At 53.8% G+C, this 18,487-nt stretch overlaps 12 protein-coding genes and 1 non-coding gene across 13 annotated transcripts; 5 read left to right on the forward strand and 8 right to left on the reverse strand.

The window, feature by feature from the left end:
* Positions 1 to 423: 423 nt before the first annotated feature.
* On the forward strand, positions 424 to 1,629 carry HSV2 (phosphatidylinositol-3,5-bisphosphate binding protein HSV2; the record flags this gene model as incomplete). The annotated part of the gene is made up of 1 exon (NM_209315.1): positions 424 to 1,629. The coding sequence occupies one exon, from the start codon at positions 424 to 426 to the stop codon at positions 1,627 to 1,629; it is 1,206 nt and encodes a 401-aa protein (NP_983962.1).
* Positions 1,624 to 2,373, reverse strand: PET54 (Pet54p; the record flags this gene model as incomplete). Its single annotated transcript, NM_209316.2, has 1 exon — positions 1,624 to 2,373. The coding sequence occupies one exon, from the start codon at positions 2,371 to 2,373 to the stop codon at positions 1,624 to 1,626; it is 750 nt and encodes a 249-aa protein (NP_983963.2).
* Positions 2,374 to 2,577: 204 nt separating this feature from the next.
* Positions 2,578 to 2,633, forward strand: AGOS_AgSNR7. Its single transcript, NR_149416.1, has one exon. It is a non-coding gene; the product is annotated as an AgSNR7 (small nuclear RNA).
* A 307-nt stretch (positions 2,634 to 2,940) lies between these two features.
* AGOS_ADL132W (ADL132Wp) lies at positions 2,941 to 4,932 on the forward strand (the record flags this gene model as incomplete). Its single annotated transcript, NM_209317.2, has 1 exon — positions 2,941 to 4,932. One exon carries the CDS (start codon positions 2,941 to 2,943, stop codon positions 4,930 to 4,932), a length of 1,992 nt encoding a protein of 663 aa, NP_983964.2.
* Positions 4,933 to 5,106: 174 nt separating this feature from the next.
* On the reverse strand, positions 5,107 to 5,658 carry IMP3 (snoRNA-binding rRNA-processing protein IMP3; the record flags this gene model as incomplete). Its single annotated transcript, NM_209318.1, has 1 exon — positions 5,107 to 5,658. One exon carries the CDS (start codon positions 5,656 to 5,658, stop codon positions 5,107 to 5,109), a length of 552 nt encoding a protein of 183 aa, NP_983965.1.
* Positions 5,659 to 6,020: 362 nt separating this feature from the next.
* Positions 6,021 to 6,665, forward strand: MRPL6 (mitochondrial 54S ribosomal protein uL6m; the record flags this gene model as incomplete). Its single annotated transcript, NM_209319.2, has 1 exon — positions 6,021 to 6,665. One exon carries the CDS (start codon positions 6,021 to 6,023, stop codon positions 6,663 to 6,665), a length of 645 nt encoding a protein of 214 aa, NP_983966.2.
* A 239-nt stretch (positions 6,666 to 6,904) lies between these two features.
* MRPL9 (mitochondrial 54S ribosomal protein uL3m) lies at positions 6,905 to 7,708 on the forward strand (the record flags this gene model as incomplete). The annotated part of the gene is made up of 1 exon (NM_209320.2): positions 6,905 to 7,708. One exon carries the CDS (start codon positions 6,905 to 6,907, stop codon positions 7,706 to 7,708), a length of 804 nt encoding a protein of 267 aa, NP_983967.2.
* A 214-nt stretch (positions 7,709 to 7,922) lies between these two features.
* Positions 7,923 to 11,171, reverse strand: CRM1 (exportin CRM1; the record flags this gene model as incomplete). Its single annotated transcript, NM_209321.2, has 1 exon — positions 7,923 to 11,171. The coding sequence occupies one exon, from the start codon at positions 11,169 to 11,171 to the stop codon at positions 7,923 to 7,925; it is 3,249 nt and encodes a 1,082-aa protein (NP_983968.2).
* A 1,055-nt stretch (positions 11,172 to 12,226) lies between these two features.
* On the reverse strand, positions 12,227 to 13,181 carry RPL2A (60S ribosomal protein uL2; the record flags this gene model as incomplete). Its single annotated transcript, NM_209322.1, has 2 exons — positions 12,227 to 12,987; positions 13,178 to 13,181. 2 exons carry the CDS (start codon positions 13,179 to 13,181, stop codon positions 12,227 to 12,229), a joined length of 765 nt encoding a protein of 254 aa, NP_983969.1.
* Positions 13,182 to 13,769: 588 nt separating this feature from the next.
* RRT5 (Rrt5p) lies at positions 13,770 to 15,170 on the reverse strand (the record flags this gene model as incomplete). The annotated part of the gene is made up of 1 exon (NM_209323.1): positions 13,770 to 15,170. The coding sequence occupies one exon, from the start codon at positions 15,168 to 15,170 to the stop codon at positions 13,770 to 13,772; it is 1,401 nt and encodes a 466-aa protein (NP_983970.1).
* A 392-nt stretch (positions 15,171 to 15,562) lies between these two features.
* Positions 15,563 to 16,267, reverse strand: RPL29 (60S ribosomal protein eL29; the record flags this gene model as incomplete). The annotated part of the gene is made up of 2 exons (NM_209324.2): positions 15,563 to 15,754; positions 16,258 to 16,267. The coding sequence occupies one exon, from the start codon at positions 15,749 to 15,751 to the stop codon at positions 15,563 to 15,565; it is 189 nt and encodes a 62-aa protein (NP_983971.1).
* A 245-nt stretch (positions 16,268 to 16,512) lies between these two features.
* QCR6 (ubiquinol--cytochrome-c reductase subunit 6) lies at positions 16,513 to 16,893 on the reverse strand (the record flags this gene model as incomplete). Its single annotated transcript, NM_209325.1, has 1 exon — positions 16,513 to 16,893. One exon carries the CDS (start codon positions 16,891 to 16,893, stop codon positions 16,513 to 16,515), a length of 381 nt encoding a protein of 126 aa, NP_983972.1.
* Positions 16,894 to 17,197: 304 nt separating this feature from the next.
* Positions 17,198 to 18,388, reverse strand: PHO4 (phosphate-sensing transcription factor PHO4; the record flags this gene model as incomplete). Its single annotated transcript, NM_209326.3, has 1 exon — positions 17,198 to 18,388. One exon carries the CDS (start codon positions 18,386 to 18,388, stop codon positions 17,198 to 17,200), a length of 1,191 nt encoding a protein of 396 aa, NP_983973.3.
* Positions 18,389 to 18,487: the final 99 nt, after the last annotated feature.

An 18,487-nucleotide genomic window follows, 5' to 3' on the forward strand; every position in this document is an offset into this window, starting at 1 on the left:
TAGCAATGGCAGCCTCTCTTAGCAAGTTGATAGCTATCTCTGGCCTATGCTCTGTCTCTCTGTGGATAAGCTGTGACCGTTGGTGGCTTGATTCCAGCTAGAACGGGCGGCAGCGGCGCCTCCATATATGGCGGCAGCGGCTTTGTGACTATGGGCCCGTCGCTGTCGTGACGTTCATGCGTGCAGATACGCGAACGCGTGAGCGGGTGGCCAGAGGCCGCACCGGGGCCGCTACCGCGGTGGCGGTGGGGAGCAGGGATGGGGCGCGGCGGGGACGCGGAGCGCGTGGTTCCTGCGCGTGACGGACTGCGAAGGCTCTGCTGCTTTGCAATTAATAACGGCAGGTCTCCAGCGAAACCGACACATCAACAAACCACCGGCAAGTAGCACGCGCGACACACGCAGCACACAGAGCATCAGATAATGAAAACGAGGAACCCGATTGTGGTGCAGCGCAAGAACGGCCCGCCGCGGTTTCTGCACGTGAACTTCAACCAGGACCAGGAGTGCTTCAGCTGCGCGACGGAAAAGGGGTTCGAGATATACAACACGGACCCCATCCAGTGCAGCGTGAAGCGGCGGTTCTCGCACAATGGGATGTCGGGCATCGGCTACACGCGGATGCTGTACCGGACAAACTACATCGGGCTGGTGGGCGGGGGCGCGAGCCCGCGGTTCTCAACGAACAAGATAGCGATCTGGGACGACATCCAGCAGCGGGACTCGGTGTCGATTCGGTTCAACTCGCCGGTGCACGAGCTGTTTCTGTCGCGGCAGTACATCGTGGTGGTGCTGGCGCAGAGCATCGACGTGTACACGTTCAGTGGGAGCCCCTCGCGGGTGTGCCCGGTGATCAGCAACATCCACAATGGGATTGCGGACTTCGTGACGTGCAGCAAGATGCGGCGCGCGAGCGGCCCGCAGGACGTGGAGCATGCGCTGTCGCAGAAGCATGTGATTGCGGGGATCCTGGCGTACCCGTCGGGGATCCGCCCGGGCCAGATCCACATCGCGGACCTGTCAAACATCCAGACGCCGAGCGTGGCGGACGCGTCGGCGACCCACCTGCCGACTTCCATCATCAAGGCGCACAAGAACCCGATTCACCTGGTCAAGCTGAGCCCGCAGGGGACGATGGTGGCGACGTGCTCTGTGGAGGGGACGCTGATCCGCGTGTTCAGCATCGCGAGCGGCTCGCTGATCCACGAGTTCCGGCGCGGGCTGGACCGGGCACTCATCTATGACATGCAGTGGAACGGGAAGGGCGACAAGCTGGCGGTCGTGAGCGACAAGTTCACGCTGCACATCTTCCAGATCAACGAGGACCTGGACAAGCGGCACTTACTGAAAGGCTGGTTTCCTAAAGTTAAATATCTACAGGGCGTGTGGAGCATGTGCTCCACGAAGCTGGATCGCAGCCTGCTGACGCATGACGAGGACACGTGCAAGGTCGGCTGGATCGGGGACGAGGCGCTCAGCTTGCTGTGGCAGAAGAGCGGCATGTGGGAGAAGTACGTGATCATGGAAAAGCTGCGCGAGTACAAGGTCGACGAGACGCTGCACTCCGGCGCGCCGGACGGCAGGCGCCAGCTCTACGACCTGGTGCGCGAGAGCTGGCGCCAGCTATAGCTTCTCGACCAGGACCTGCTTCCCGCACCAGTGCGACCCGTGCAGGTTCCGTTTGAAGCGCATTGCGTCCGCAGGGTCTGCGAACGCGACGTACGTCAACCTGCGCCCCTGCCCGCAATACAGTTGGAACCCGTTTTTGATAGAGTACCACCAGAACTCCTGCGCCAGGCGCTTGCCGTCGCACCACTCCGGAAGATCCCACACAAGCGCGGACCGCGCCTCGACCTCGCGCACCTTGGCCCAGTTGAGCGTGCGCAGCGGCGCCACCGCGCGCCCTGGCCCCTCGGCCAGGGCGCTCCGGTAGCCGGCCTCCGACTCGTACGCCCGCTGCACCAGCTTCGCGTACAGCGCCCCAGTCTCCAGTGTCTGTGGCGCCACCGTCGTCTCCAGCTGCAGCCGCACGTCGTCCACCCAAGCGTCCCGCGCCAGTCGCCGGAACGCTGCAAGTCCCGTCTCCGTTGGAAACCGCAGCAGATACTCGTCGCGGAACATGAAGAAGCGTGGATCCCGCAGCTTCATCACCTGGAACGCCAGCGCCTCGTGCTCCCGAGGCTCCTCGCTCAGCTGCACGGCCGGCAGCGCGCCCACGATGTCCCTCTTGCCCAGCGCTGGATTTAACGAACGGTACACTGCCACGGCCGGCTCCCGCTTCCCGGTTCCTCCTTGTCGTGCTCCCGCAATCTCCCCTGTCTTGAGCCTCCGTAGCACCTCCTCGACTAGCACCTTCGCGCGCCCTGCCGACATCTCGCTGGCCTCCACGCCTTGCCGGCGGGCATCGGGTGCCCTGTTGATCTAGTCTCCAACTGTCACCATATACGTTTCGTAATAGATGATCATCTATCGTTTATATTTGGCGATCGCCACGCGCGTCTTTCCCATCTCTCTACCACTTACTTACTCTCCACGCTTCTCGCCCCGGAGATCAGTGTCAGAAAGCGCCATTGGCGCAATCTATATCGAACATGTTTCTTGCCTTTTACCAGAAACATCCGGGCACTGTCTCCGCCTATGGGGCCGGTAGCGGCACAATTTTTGGAACCTTTAGATAAACACGGCGGTAGCCGCTCTGTATAGCGGTGCGGTGTTCACTCACCGCGAGCAGCGGCTCGCGGTGGGCCGTAATTGTCACGTGATATCCACGTGGTGCGTGTGTATGCGTGTCAGGTGGGATCCGCATTCCAGAGTGGATCTGGACCTCTTACATGAGTAGACGTAGACCTAGACATAACTTTGAGCCCGGTTTGACTTTGCCGATATACGATCGTGGCGTTTACAGCTGTGATATCTCACGCAGGCCCAGTGTTGCAAGACATGGCAGTAACGACGGATGGACTGCAGAGGCGGTCGGATAGTGAAGACTGTAGCGGGTCGAGCTGCGAGAAGCCTGTGGACTCTATGAGTGGCAACTCGCTGCTGATCGGGGTGGTGGTGCCAGTGGTGGTGATTCTTATCGGGATGGCGATTGTGATGTTCAAGGTGTGGAAGAAGGGCAAGAAAGAGGCACTGGAAGACGACGACCCGCGATTCTACGGCGAAAGCGAGTTCCTCCCAGATTTCCACGAGACTTCCGACGTGTACCCGATGCAGGACAAGCCTCCAGTGATGCCGGCTAGCGGAAATGGACTCGAATCGCTGAAGCCGCCAGGGTACGCTATGCAGCGGACCGTTTCGTCGCAGGGCAGTTCTTACGCGTCATCGCCGGTGGATCCGTTCCAGCTGCCGGAAGTGGATGACCGTGACTCGCTGCGGACGTATGCGCGGAACCTGCAGACGGAGCCTGCGGGATACGCACTTGCATCGGCGCCGAAGGCCCCGCTTCTCACCTCGAGCCCGCCGCCACCGACGGTGCGACCATACCTGGAATCCAACGGCTCATTCGTGACTTCCACCAGTCGCTTTGACGTGGACACAGCTCTCACACAGCCGCACATGGACGCCATGTCAGTTCTGCAGTACTCCAAGCAGCTGGCGAATGATCCGACCGTCAACTACTCCCAGTATAACCCCACCGCTCCGCCGCCGGCGCGTTCGGCCATTCCAGATGTAGCGAAAAGCAGGACTCCCGTACAACAAACTAGAGAAACGAGCCCAGTACTCACCGCTCCTCTCGTTCGCCAAGAGACTTCTCTGATCTCTGCTCAGGTACCGTCCGAGGACTCGTTTGAGTTCGAAGAAAGACGGTCCATTGAGAATTTAGGCACAGACATAAAAGTGAAAGGCAGCGCAAGGGGCCCTGTCGAGGCACCGGAGACAGCATCGAAGCCTGGAGCCCCAGGCTTAAACAAGATGGCGTCAGATCGACCCACGAATCTAAGGGTACAAACCGACGCCCTCCCGAACGGAGGCCAAAAAGCGGTCAGCCCCCAGGCATCTAAAACCTTGAAGTTTAAGATGGCAGATGACGATGAAACTTACGCTACACAAATGTCTCCGGATGACTCAAACAGCATTGACCGCATAAAAAGCATATACCAGGTCTATTTAGACCGCAATGGGACCGCAAGAAGGGCGCCAGACGCGTCCGAAGCGGATGGACAAGAGTTTTACGCCGGCTTCGCGCACGATGCGCAAGCGGTGACACAAGCGGGCGTTGGCGCCAAGGAGGAACTGTCGAAGGATACATCACCTAATGCCCACACTTCAGCGGCCCAACATAAGCGTGCTGTCTCTAGCATTTACTCTGATGGACAGCGCCAAAGAGACTTTATGAACGAACAAGATAATCTTTCGGTGGTGCCTCCTCTGCCACAAGAATTCGCGCATCCGCAAGAAAAGGAGAACGTGGAGGTTCTACCAAGTCCATCCAACTTGCCCGAGGCGATGACCGCTCTTTCATTGACCTCTTTCAAAAAACCAACACAAGCACGCTCTCCAAATATGACTTCTTTGCAACAGCACAGCTTTAACAGGCCATTTAATCCTGTGGATCACCCAGAGGCCTTCCAGCATGAAGACACCGAAAGCCAAGGCCTTCTTGCCGGAGAGAACAACCCCCCCTCTAGGATCCTACCACACCATCTCAGACAATCTGTTGTCATGACCCACCCTATGATGTTAGGTCAGAAGCCTGTCTTCAAGCCTGCGGGATCGTTCCGGCAAGTCTCGAACGACAGATCCAATAGTCTGAGCTCCCAGGGCAAGGCCAACGCTTCGAACTGGCAGGCGAACTCTCGCGTCAGCGGGCTACTAGAACTCTCGGACACTATGCAACCTGCCAGTGTTGGCATCGTTCTGCCTTCGGCGCGCTCGCAAAACGACCTGCGTAAGGAACTGGAAAAATCACACAACTACTCTGTAATCTAAAACCAGCCGCATAATCGGCCATAACCCACAGAATCAACGGTTTCCTAATGCTAGCCACCTTGGCATATAAGCATCTGTATTATACTCTTATAGTCAACACATTGTTGGACCTTTTTATACAATATATTATCCCATCCCAAAGAATTCCACGTCTATTTAACTATGTGAACCATCTTACGCGTCGTTGAAGTCATCCAGCTGGTTACGGTAGCGGAGCACCGTCTTCTTGATCTTGGATGAGTCGGTCCAGGTGACATAGTCCTCCATGTTCCTGGTCACAAGGTAGGCTGGGTCCGTGATCAGATTGGGCCCGACCCGCACATGCCCCTGCTCAATAAACTTGACTGCATCTTGAAGCGTCTCCGCCATCTTCAGCCGATGCATTATGACTGGCAGCCGTCGGCGGCAGATCGCAGACACCGTCACCTTGTTCTCGAGACTGCTGATCTTGGACTTTGTCGCCAGGATGCCCATGTGGTACAGTTTCTCCAGCAGGAGCTGCTCATGCTTAATGCGAAACGGATCTGTCGCCGCCAGCAACGAAAGCTTATGCGCCAGCCGGCGTACATCACCGCACAGACGGTTGTATTTGTGGTAATCCTCCCGGTTTTGGATGTAGTAGGTGCGCATCACCTGCGTGTCGCGGTGGCCCTGGTCCTGCTTCCACTCGTGGAAGTCCACCTTCTTCAGCAGCTTCTGCTCATGATGCTTAAGCTTACGAACCATCTCCAGCCAACTACTCTGCGCCCTCGAAGATACCGAGTTCTTGTACTACGCGATGAGCCTGAGGTAAGGTCAAGTGGAAAATTTTCAGCACTATCTGATGCACATATAAAAGCACGTGACTATGGCGCACTTCATGCAATGCTACAGAGCACGATACAAGGGTCCTAGTCCCAATGCGAGTGCATGGCGGTGGGCTTGGGAATCACCAGATACGCCGCTTCCTCTTACTTCAACATGTGTGGTGAAGCTACTGCACTGAAAAATTTTCGAGCTCTTCAGTCCAGAACTGTAGTCTTCCTATCGGCTTAGGCCATTTGTGAACCACTAGCGATCTTGCGGGGGACGGTGCTGGTAGGATATTGATGTCACTGGTATTCAGAAGACTGCTGTCTGCGTCAGCCGCGGTACGGTCGCATATAGGCGCAGCACCGCTGTACCTGCTTCCAGAGAACAAACTCAGCGTCGCCGCGGTCGAGACCCCGCGCGTGATCCGCAAGGGCAAGAGGGTTATGCGGCTCACGCAGAAGGTAACCGTGGAGGGTCCGTTGGGCTCTGCGTCCATGGAACTACCGGACTTTGTCTCGCTGGACCACGACGCAGCCAGCGGCCAAGTAGCGGTGACAGTGCACGACGCAGCTAACAAGTCGCAACGCGCCATGTGGGGCACCGTGCGCTCTACTCTCGGGAGCCACGTTCAGGGCGTCAACGAGGGGCACATGGCCTTTCTGAAGTTTGTGGGTACCGGTTACCGGGCAGCGCTCGAGGATGACGGCAAGTTCGTCAGCGTCAAGGTCGGTGCCTCTATCCGCCAGGGCCTGCCTGTGCCGCCGGGTGTGACCGTCAAGTCACCCGCGCCCACGTTGCTGATAATTGAAGGCTGTGTCAAGCAGCAGGTCAACCTGTTTGCAGCTAGTCTGCGCATGTTCCATCCCCCAGAACCCTACAAGGGTAAGGGTATCTATATGAACAACGAGACCATCAAGCTAAAGGACAAGAAGATCAAATGATCCTGAAGCTGGCGATGCATACACCTGTAAATAAGGACCAATTCCCTCCGCCTTGGCGGTCCTCAAAGCTGCTTTCAATACGGTCACTTGATTGCAGATATATAACCGTATTTAACGATCTGCAAAAAATTTTGATTTGGAACGTTGAATCGTTGCATGATATCGCTCGTTGTAAAGCATCGACGGGAGGAGCATCTGCAAACATTGAGCGCTTATACCAGACTTTTAAGCGATCTGAAATGCTTGAAACGCTAATTAGGGTGCAGCTACGCTTTGCTTCAAGCAGAGCTGCTTTAGTGGCGCCAAGCGTGGCCCAGACTGTGCACAAGGTCGCTCCCGCCGTAAATCATAGTCCTGAGAAGGCGTTGGAGAGGCGGTGGTTGCCGCTAAGATGTGGTGTTCTGACGCGCAAGGTAGGAATGATGCCCTACTTTGATGTGGCGACGGGCGCGCGGATGGCAGCGACGGTGTTGGAGATGAACAATGTGGAGGTTGTGTTGCAAAAGACCGTGGCCGCAAACGGGTACTGGGCATGCCAGGTGGGTTACGGTAACAAGCATCCTAGCAAGGTAACGAGGCAGTTGCTGGGGCACTTTGCATCGAAGGAGGTGAATCCGAAAGAGAAGGTGACAGAGTTCCGTGTCAAAAACGAGGAGGGACTACTGCCTGTCGGGACTTTGCTGAAACCGTCCTTTTTCAGTCCGGGACAGTACGTGGACCTGAGGTCCGTGAGTAAGGGTAAAGGGTTCCAAGGTGTCATGAAGCGTTACAACTTTAAAGGTCAGAAGGCTTCGCACGGTAATTCTTTGTCCCACAGGAAAGGTGGGTCCTACGGTCAGAACCAGACACCTGGTAGAATTCTGCCAGGCAAGAAAATGCCGGGGCATATGGGTGTGCAGCGGGTTACAATTCAGAACGTGCAGGTTTTGGAGGTGCAGGACTCCAAGGGCGTGATCATAGTGAAGGGATCTGTTGCTGGACCAAAGGGTGCTTTCGTGAAGGTGCAAGATGCCATCAAGAAGCCACCAACAGCTGATATATGAGCCTCTCCTGTTAATATTAGACTTATGTAGAACTTTGTATATAGCGATTGACAAAATGGGACCCTCTGCTCTTCCGTTTTACGACATTAATTCTCCGAAATATTATTATAGCTTATGTACTTCGGTGCATGAAGTGCGTGCAACTCCACAGATGAACGCATACGTCACGACTATTATACACAAGGACTACCTGTAGTTTTTATCTGAAGAGCGCCTAATCATCCAACTCAGATGGCTTCAACAACCCGCCGATCTTGGATGCTCTTTCTTGTTCCAACTTGTTCTGTTCTGCCAAAGCCAACTCTTTGTCCTCGGCAAACAAGTAGTCCGTAGGATCACCGCCATATTCCTTAATTTGGACAAGGAAGTCTCTCAACGTGCCTGAAAACTTCTTTGGGTCCTGGTACTGTTTTATCAAGGCATTGATGAAGCTGGTTACTTGCTCCTGCGTTAAATGCGGGAAGGCATTCCCCAGCATATTAACCATGTAGTTCGCAAGGTATACTTGATTTGTTGTGCCCGCTGGTGCCTCTCCGGACTTATATAGCAGCACTGGGATCCTGTTATCTTGAACCAGTGAAATTAAGCGCATCAACAATAACGATTGCTTCGAGAATCCCGATTTATGGTCTGAGTCAGTCAAAACGTAAAAGGCCTCGCTTGTAAATGTGAAGTAAAAATTCTCGTAGAATGCATTCGAGAATGGAGAAGGGCTAGCTTTGTCCACATTGTCGATCAAGTCCAATGCAATCTGCAAACCGTTGACCTCGACATCTCGATTGTTGTGCTTAAAGGCCCAACAAATAGCGTCTACGAATAGCTTAAATGCAGCAGGAGGTAATTGTAGCAATGCATTAAAAGATTTAGCATTGATCTCTTTCAGTAGTTTATAGAACTCAACACGATGTTCTGGATATTCTGTAAAATCCTTATTAATCATGTCCAAAGTGCATTCGAAAACACTCTGAAGGATTAATATCACACCTTCTGGGATCATATGGCCAACCTTATTGACGACCGTAGTCATACAGTTTAGAACCTCAGCATCGCGTGCATCAGGCACATTGTTCATGTAATCCTCTAGCACTGCATTTAGCAAAGGCTGAATCAACGACTTGACCACTTCGTCTAGGTTCTTCGCGTGGGCAATGTAAATTTCAACCAATTTCAATACCTCTTTTTTAATCGTCCTCAAGCCGCGAACTTTTGGTGTCTTGGTAGCGATTAGGCCCTCCTTTGCAACCTGAGCAGATATCATTGAAGAAACTGCCCTGTATAATTGTAGCATATTGTAGTATATGTGTCCCAATTGAGAGTAAAAATCGGCCTCAGTAGAAGAACACACGCTAACATTGGTCTTGATAATATTTGCAATAATTTTGACGGTTTCTGGGTCGAGAAGAAGGTCTGGGTTCGCAGCAGACTGAGCAACAATTGTGTCCCAGGCCATGTTGGGTAGCTGCATTAACTCACGCAACAATTTTTCCTTCTCTGCGGTATTCTTTTCATCAGAAATAATGAGACCACACGCTCTGTAAAAAGTATGGACTTGTTGTGGCTGCAGATCTTCCGTGGTCTTCTGGATATCTCTGATGATTGCCTGTATAAATGGCTCCTTCTCAGTTGGCTGCTGTATGACAAAATGACGCTTACACTTCTGGACGATCTTTATAAAGGTGTCGCAGGCCATATCTTGAACACCCTCATGGGTTTCATGCATAAACTCAAATAGCTTTAGAACAACGGTTTTCAAAAACTTCCAGTGGGCCTTTAGAAACCGGGGATACTGACCAACAACATACATAATGTTCGATGCAACAACGGCCTTGTTGTCCTTCCCGCGTTTTTGCTCCGTTAGAGCCAACAAATCCTTGATAACAGTCACAACAAAACGTTTTTCTGTTTCCTCATCCATGGTACCACTAATCGAACCAATCGCCCAACATAGTGTATTAATATTGTGCCAGGACCATTCTGAACCGTCAATTTGTCTCCCTAGCTTATCCAGCATAATTTCCTCGGTATCAACAACGTCCAAGTGAGTCAAATAAACTAAGACTTCCCTCTCAGACTTGTATAATTGAATGGTATCAGACTCCTTGACAAACTCTCTTACAATCTCGCCCTCATCGTTCTCCACAATTAAGACTTCCTCAGGTCTTACCATGGACTCAATAATGACCCACCGTAACTGAGAGCAAATATTATCATACATGTGCTTTTTCAGTGGATATTTCTTTAGGAATTGCGGGTTTGGAGCGCCACCAGATGATGGATTTACATCTAAGGAGAGCTGCAACAACGGATTCATTTCGTTGAATGGGACAGTCTGTATCTCTTGGTACAAACTTGACATAAGATTGTTCCAGTAATCAAGGGTCGTTTTAAACAGTTCTCTCTCCTCAATCTTAGATAACTGGATCAGGTATTGATGGGCAGTCAGCAACAACTCTCTCAGGGACTCATCAGATTCCAATATTGGGCGATGGCGAGCCAAGTAGGTTGTTAAAAACATTGCAAAGTCCTGCAGGAACGATTGATCCTTACCGTTCGCGGTCGCGTAGGTGCTTTTCAAATCTGCCGTCACAGGAACAACATTGATGGCTATTTGCTGTAGGGCATTTTGGAAAAACATAACTGTCTGCTGCTTTATGTTGTTGTCATTTTCTGGAATGGCTAGTTGAGACACCTCGGTCAAACATTTGAGAGTAACCGCCCTGGTATCGGGGGAGACTAGAAACTTGGTACTCAAGAGAGTTAGCAAGTTGGTATCGTAGATGTATCTATACGGAATCCAATGCAAATACCGCAGTAGGGATTGCAAAGCAGCGACCACCAGCGAAGTCGACGAGCCAGAATCCAGCACCTGGTAGCAAAGCTTGAAAATTTGCTCAAACTCCTGGGACATCGAGTTCTTAAGGTGCAAGGCCTTCGCTTGCGTCATTTGTTCCGTCGAGAAGTCAAACACTTCCTCCGATAGTAATTTCAGGATAACCATGTTGTTTTCGCACACATTTATCGAACTTTGGGAGCTGCTCACCAGCTCCGGGATGAAGTCAGGCCAGTTCTGCGGCCACTCCTGTTTTAGTATTTGCACCAGTGTGAGATCGGACTTATTGATCAGGTTTTTCTGAGACTGGAATACTGCGTCGTCCTGGCATAAACTTATGATCATCCCGACAATGAAGTTCCGGATCCCGACCCGGTGGTCCTGGGGTAGCATCTTCCACTTCGTGGTGATCAGCCGATCCAGAATCGACAGCCCAATGAACTTCGTCTGTGGGTTCGCAGAAAACTGCAGGATCTTGTCTGCCCGCTGCCACGACTCCGGGTGGTCCTGGAACTTTGTCAAAACATCCTGTGCTTGCCTCTGCTGTGTGCCAGACCCCTTGTAAAAGGTATCTACAATCTGGTCCAACAATTGGATGTCCAAATCCTTCGAAAAGTCCAAGATTGCTTCCATCGTGCTCAGATCACCTCTGAACCAACTATCCAAGTAAACAAATACACCAATTAAAATCGAGTAGCTGTTCTGATACAAAGGACGGCACCTTGTAATAGCCCGTGCTCACCGAATGATTTAGTAAGTTACAGATATCTAAAGATCGAGTCCCGATATCACTTGCAGGTGTTTTGGATAATCGTTGGCCAACGAATTTCTCTTGCTCAAGAGATCTAGGGAGCAAAAGAACATGAAGGAAGGGAAAATTTTGAACTAGGGTTCCCTTGGTGCCACTAGTTACGTACATGATGATATTTGATTTATCTTACAACTCGCGCTAGGCGTCTGTAGCGCGAGCACTGTCCAGCTGAGCGAGACTAGTCACTGTTGGCTAATTCATCGCCTCGCTGTGCGGTTGCTTGCGGTGCTTGTAGCGAGCCCTGCGCTTTTTAGGGCATCTTGAGGCAGAAAAAGCTGCGGAAAGCACAGTATCAAACAACTACAATTGCGAGCGTGTAGTAGTGCAGACCGCAGCCCTCTGGACCAACTTTGTGTGTGTATGCGCCACCAACTCCTCAGGACACGTTTGCGAAGGCATCTGTAAGGATTCTGTAGTGTGGAATTGTGTTACATAATCACGAAAGGCCACGGCACACGTGGAGCGCGGAACCGAGGCGAGCTGCGGCAGAGGCCAAAGCTCGCAAACGGACGGAGCGGTTGCTCGGTGTCGGAGGTGGATTGCGTTTGCCGCCCAGAGCGCGCGATTGGCGCCGATGCATGCAGGTCCTGGCAGCGGCGGCGTTCCGCCGAGCGTGCGTAGCAATATGTCGTGGGGCACCGGCCTCTTCTTGGCACGGCGCGAACGCGGCGGAAGCACGAGGTGCCGAGCCGTTGGCGTGGGCCTTGGCAGGCGAAGTACTGTTATATCGAAATACAGGGCAGAAATAATACAAAGCTATAATCTAGGCTGTTGCAATGACCGACTCAAACTGCTATGATAACGTATTTTTTCGATTAAAAGATATAATTTGATAGAACCTTAGATACAAAATGACAGGATGAGCATTTTACATAATCTAATCTTGAGTCTTTTGAGAACCACGCAACAAACCGGTTCTTCTAGCAGCAATCAAACCAGCCTTTTGACCAGAAACAGCACCTCTGGAGATGGTAGAGGCCTTACCAATGTGCTGGTGGTTACCACCACCGTGAGGGTGGTCCACGGGGTTCATGGCAACACCACGGGTCTTTGGCCAAGAGTTTCTCTTAACCTTGTACTTGTGGAAAGCACGGCCAGCCTTCAACAATGGCTTGTCAACTCTACCACCACCAGCGATGACACCGATGACACCTCTGGCGTCAGAGGAGACGATCTTCTTGGCACCAGAAGGCAATCTGATTCTGGTCTTGTTCTCGTCTGGGTTGTGGCCAATGACAATGACGTAGTTACCGGAGGTTCTGGCTAGAGCACCTCTGTCACCTGGTCTCTCCTCGACGTTAGAGACGATCGTACCCTCTGGAACGGAGCCTAGTGGCAAGATGTTACCGACGTTCAAAGAAGCGTTCTTACCGGCGTAGATGAACTGACCGGTGTGCACACCCTCGTTGGCAATGAAGGTCTCCTCACGCAACTTGTACTTGTATGGGTCACGGAAGACAACCTTGGCTAGAGGAGCACCTCTGCCGGCGTCGTGGACAATCTGCTTGACAACACCACGAATGTAACCGTGTCTCTCGGCGTAGTCCAAAGTTCTCAACTTGGCAGCACCCTGTCTCAATCTGGTGTGAGAGGTGAAGATAGAACCAGCACCCTTTCTTTGGTTTCTAATAACTCTACCTGTGTAACATCCTGTTAGTAGCTGATCCAGCCGACCGTGTATCTGATGTTGCCCACGCTTACGCAGGAGTGTCGCAGCCCGCTACCACATCGCCACTTCAAGGTCTCCCACAACGCTATCTGCCTGGCCCACGCTGGCGCCCTCGCGCCGTAGTTACATCGATACAGTGCGTGCTAATCGCTAACATACCCATTGTTTAACGTTTGGTCTCCTATCCGATGAGAGTACTACACAAAATACTGCCCAGCTTCACGGTCCTTGATGAAAAGATATGAAAAACCTGCCTAGTGCCGTGAGGCAACCGCCTACGGAGAACCCACGCGGATGCGCAAGAGTCTCTGTAGGCGGGCCCCAGGCGGGACTTGCGGCGGAGGGCCCGGCGGAAACGTTGGCAGGCCGCCTACAGCCGCGGGACCCCCGCCCACCCAGCCGGCCCACCCGGGCACATGCTCAGACAGACGCGGACGGAGAGCGCCCCGCCCGGGAGCGCCTATAGCTCTGCGGCCATACTTCGACGGACTGGTACTGCGCACTCAAGAAATATTATTATTTATCTGGTGTATGGGTTGTATTTAACTATATGTATGGGTTAGCAGTCATATAATCATGTCACGTGCCAAACTTTGCAAAGCGCGCGGCTATGGAGTTATGGTGCCCATTTAGCAATGACCACAGAGATACAAGATGCTTGTTATACCACATTTATGGCGGCAAGAGAAGTAGAACGGTACGTTGAATGAATCTGCGGATCTTTTTTATTCCAGTTTTCTAGTAGAATTCTTTATGCACCAGCAGCAATGGGTCTCTCTAGCACCTGTTGGGGCTCAGCCTGCGCGGCTGCCTGATGTGCCTCTTGTTCGGGAACAAGTTGCGGCGCAACAGCAGCCTCGGTAGCTGGCTGTGCGGCCGGCTGTGCGGCCGGCTGTGCAGCAGGTTCCTGCTGTATCTGTTGTCTCTGCTTCTGCCGATGGAGCCGCTGTAGGCGCTGGATCATCTGTAGCTTCTGTAGACGCAGAAGCGGCTGGCCCCTCACAACTTCCTCGTGCTCACGTGGAATGCTGAGGTCTAGGCCCTGCACAGGCTGGGTGTTCTCCACCGGGTTAAGCGGCTGTAGGGACAGTGGTGGTGCAATCGGCTGCAGTTGTGGCAACTGCTGCTGAGATGGAGGGGGGGCGGTTATGGTTTGGTCTTCAGCAGCATTTTGAGGAGAGTGCTGGGACTGAAGTGACTGTTGGTCGGCCTTCCGGGTCTGCAGAGGCTGCATGGCAATTAGGTTGTTACCGATGTATATGCCCAAGTTCGAGGCTGGCTGGGGTAGCTGCTGCTCAACCGCCATGCGTTGAACTTCTGCGCGGATCTCCGCCAACTTGTCTTCAAAGGCAGGCGCCATGCGGACTGTCCTGCCGTTGAATGGCAAATTCGAAAGGCTTTCTAGCGCCGATTCCTGCCGCTCGTGGTCCGGGAAGGTGATGACAGCCGCAGTGACGTGCCGACGGATACGCCAGCCTCTGAACTGCCGGTGTTTGAAGACAATGATTTCTTGAGGCAAGTACTCGTGGAAGTACGTTCTCAAATCCTTGTCCGTTGTCCTGCCAGGCAACCGGCCAACATAGATGGTCACCTTGGACATCTCTCTGGGAACCGCGGCAGCGTCCACCTGTGGCCCATTGTCCGTAGTGACGGTAGCGCCGGCATCCGAGTTCCTTCTGCGTAACTCCGATAGCCGCCGCTGGATCTGGCGGAACTTGTTGGGCCCTCTGGCCAATTTCTCTTTTTCACTCTTAAAGGGGATGTGGTACCTGAGCCTTAGCTCTCTGTCCATGAATGTGACTCCGTTAAGCTCAAGAATCACCTTGGCGGCTGTGTCTGCGTCCTTGAATTCCACGTAGGCAATCCCCAAGGGCCTGACAGATGTCTTCTGGAAACCGCGCACACTCTGGCTGGGAATCAAGACGGATACAGGATGGAAGTCCTTGAGGAACTCGGTCAACGCCTCCTCGGTTGCGTCTTGGCTCAAATTAGAGATATACACCCTATGTTGCGCGCCCTGTTGCTCGAATAGAACCTGCTGGGCGCATTGTTGCGGTTGGGGATCCTCTCTTACAGCTTGTGGTTGGGCCGCCTCTTGTGGAGGAAGTGCGCCCTGGTCGGGCAAATCTGACTGTGCTGGTTGATCAGACATTAATCGTAGTTCTCACTCTGTCGCTAGCAAAAGTATATAGCAGTTCACACTTGTGAATGTAGTTTCTGCCAATCCGTGCAGTAAACACCTTCACGTAGTGTGCATGGGCCAGACAAAGGCCAAATATTTATACCAGAGCATTACAACCTGATCCACACAAACTTGCAGTTCATGGTCAGCGGAGCTAGCGACGTGAGTCTTGGTTCCACAAAAATGACATCTGTGCGCTGACACTGACTAAAAAATTGCCCAAAGCGTCTACAAAGAGATCGTCCCGCCGGACAGGCACACCTGCAGATGTACACTTGCAATGATATATTACTAAATAAAGATTACAGACCTTCTAAAACGCAGCGTCATGGAACGCGTGGCGTTCAGTTGTACTAATCCATTTAGTTCTTCGCAGCACGCTTGGCAGCCAAGGCCTTAGCAGTACCGTGTAGAGCGTACTTGTGGTTTCTCTTGAACTTGGCGTCCACACCCTTCAAAGATGGGTACTTGTTGGTTCTTGGCTTCTTGATACCGTTTCTGTGAGCCTTCTTGGTCTGGTTGTGAGCGGTGTGGTTCTTAGACTTGGCCATTTTCTGTGTTCATCGGTTAGTCTGTGCGCTTGTCGTCCCACCTATGGAAGAACAGGGCCCGGGACGTCGTGCGAGCTGGCCGCGGTCGTGGCACGCCGGCCGCGCGGCGCGTGCATCGCCATTGATCTGGAGCGGCGCATTGGGGCTTTCCGCGCGCGGGCGGCCCTCCGATGCCCGCGGTTCGCTGATCTCTAACGTTCGGGGTCCCTCATTTCGCTTCGAGTCTGGTCCGTTGTGCTTCCATGGGATGTGGTCCTTATGCCCTACTTACTGCTTGATTTGTACGCGCTCTTCTCTAATTGGTACTTCTACTACTTGTAAGTCCTGAAACATATACAAGAGCTGCTGCGAGCGGTTGCGTGCCCTCGGGCGAGACGGGTGCCGATGACAAACGCGTCTTGGTGTATGGGTTTGTAGTATGGTGTATGGGTGTCGCAGTCCCGGGTGTCCCGCGGCTCGGAGAGCCACAGTTCATCGTTCGCTGAGGCCTCAGGAGACATGCATACCGACTCATGGGCTGCGGCCAGAGCTAGGTCGTCCCATATCGCCCACGGGGAATGGGCGCGATTGTTCTTACAGGATTTAAATAAAGCGCCATGCGCATTGCTGTCAAGCGGGATGGCAGCTTCTTGGACTATAAATAGGCTGGTGGTAACGTATCTGGCGTCTGACCATATACTGAGATACATGGAATATAATGGCAGGTGGGAGGAACTGAAACATAAGTAGTTGTGTCCAACATGCAAACGGGGGCGGGTAGCTTACTTCAACTTGTCGAAGAGCTTTGGAGCAGCGCAGCTGTCAAGATGGTGTTGCAAGTGGAAGAACTCCTCGACACAGTCCTCCTGGTAGTCTAGGTCGGCGTAGCCAGGCTGCTGCTGCGCGTGCTGCACGCGTTCCACACACTCCATGTAGTGGTGGACCAGCGGCTTGGCGTCGGCCGCGTTTCTGCACTCCTCTCTTAGCTCGTCCAGCTGGTCGCCGGCCTCCTCTTCCTCGTCCTCGTCCTCGTCCTCGTCCTCATCCTCGTCCTCCTCTTCTTCTTCCTCTTCGACGTCTTCCACGTCGTCCTCGGCTTTCGCGACAGTAGGAACAAAGGCTTCCTTCAACTCCTCCAAGTATTCAGTGATAGATGAGATCATCCTACGTGGCGTCTGGCGGTCTGGCTATTGGACTTTGCGTTCCTAGGTACAGGTGCAGGCCTATGTCAAGTATTGAAGATCCAGTGGTGGGCGAGCTTGTCCTCCTACAGCCTCAGCGGCCGCCCACGCCGGTAATTCCGCTCACTTTGTACGTAGATGAAAGCACGCGATGTGATTGGCCAATTGCTTTGGTCGGGTAACTATCTTGGCATTTATATGGCAAGCGCCCAGCCGGTACTACGAAGAGTCGTTTATTACATTCGGTGAAATGGCTTCTCATTAGACCTTCCGTAGCATGCGCAGATTAGTTTTGTTGACCAGTCAACTGTCTTATGTATTTACAAGCCAGCTCCACTGTGGTAGCCTTGGACGGTACCTGGGCTGACTCTTTGAGCTCTGGCGGCAGGAGATCGTTGAGCTCGGCCAGAGCATTGTTCAGCCTATTGCGGCGGCCCTGCTCGGCGACCTTGTGTACTTCTTTCTTGATGAACTCGTCGCCGGTGTTCGCGTCGCCCCCTGACAGGGTACGGACGCTGCGCGCGGACACGAATCCGGGGGGCTTGCCTGCGTAATTGGGCTTTATGACTGGGGATTGCGACGCATGGATAACAGAGTCGGAGGGCGGAGGGGGCAGCTGTCGCTGAGGGTTGTTGGAGGGCAGTATGAAGCGCGGAAGGCCCGGTGCAGGCTTGCGCGCGTCGTGCAGGTCGTCGGAGCCGTCGAGGGGCGCGCGCAGGCTGTCGTCCGGGGTGCTGCCGAGCGAGCTGTGGCCGCCAATGCCCATTGAGCTGGTCGGCAGGCAAAACATGTCGTCCCAGGTGTGGTTTTTGTACTTGGATGAGGAGCCCGATGAGACGGTCGACCCATTGCTCTTCTTCGCGTCGACCAGTGGAGACTGCTTGACCACCTTGCCGGGGGTCGCTCCCAGGTACGGCGTGGAGTGGGGGGTCTTCTTCGCGGGGCGCGCGCTGCCCGCCGCGCACTTGCGCGACACGATGCCCGCCGCCGCCTCCGGCAGGCTGAATGCCGCCGGCGCAGTGGCTGCCCCTGCCCCGAGCGCGGGCGACGACAGCGGAGACATGCCCTGGCCCTGGAGCGCGCTCCCGGCCCCCGCGCCCTGGAGGTGCGGTGTGTTCTGGCTCGCGTGCGCCTTGTCAGCCGTCAGCAGCGGCGTGTTCGACACGGAGCCATATATGTGCAGCATCGGCGACATCACAGGAGAAAACACCGCGGCCCTCTGCCGCAGCCGCTCCTTGTCGCCCACCTCGTTTCCCTCGTCCAGCAGCGAGAAATCCAGGAAGTGGCTCCCGGGACCCGCCATCTGATCGCCCTTATCTCGCCGCTCGCGCTCATGCTCGGTCTGCTCCGCCTCGTCCCACTCGCCCGCCGTAGAGCCCCCTGGCCGGCGCCCCTGCTCGCTCAGATACTCTCCGACCTGTTCTAGGATGGTCCGTCCCTCGCCTCCTGCCGTGTCATTCCATCCCGTTGTTCTCATCGCAATATACGCACTAATAGCCTATGCTTTCCCTGGCAAATATCGCTAGGCTGGTAAACTGGTCTTGCCCTGGGTCTCGCTGCAACTGAACGGCCTCCA

The sequence above is a fragment of the Eremothecium gossypii genome, chromosome IV (assembly GCF_000091025.4).
Source record: "Eremothecium gossypii ATCC 10895 chromosome IV, complete sequence".
Taxonomy (NCBI): domain Eukaryota; kingdom Fungi; phylum Ascomycota; class Saccharomycetes; order Saccharomycetales; family Saccharomycetaceae; genus Eremothecium; species Eremothecium gossypii.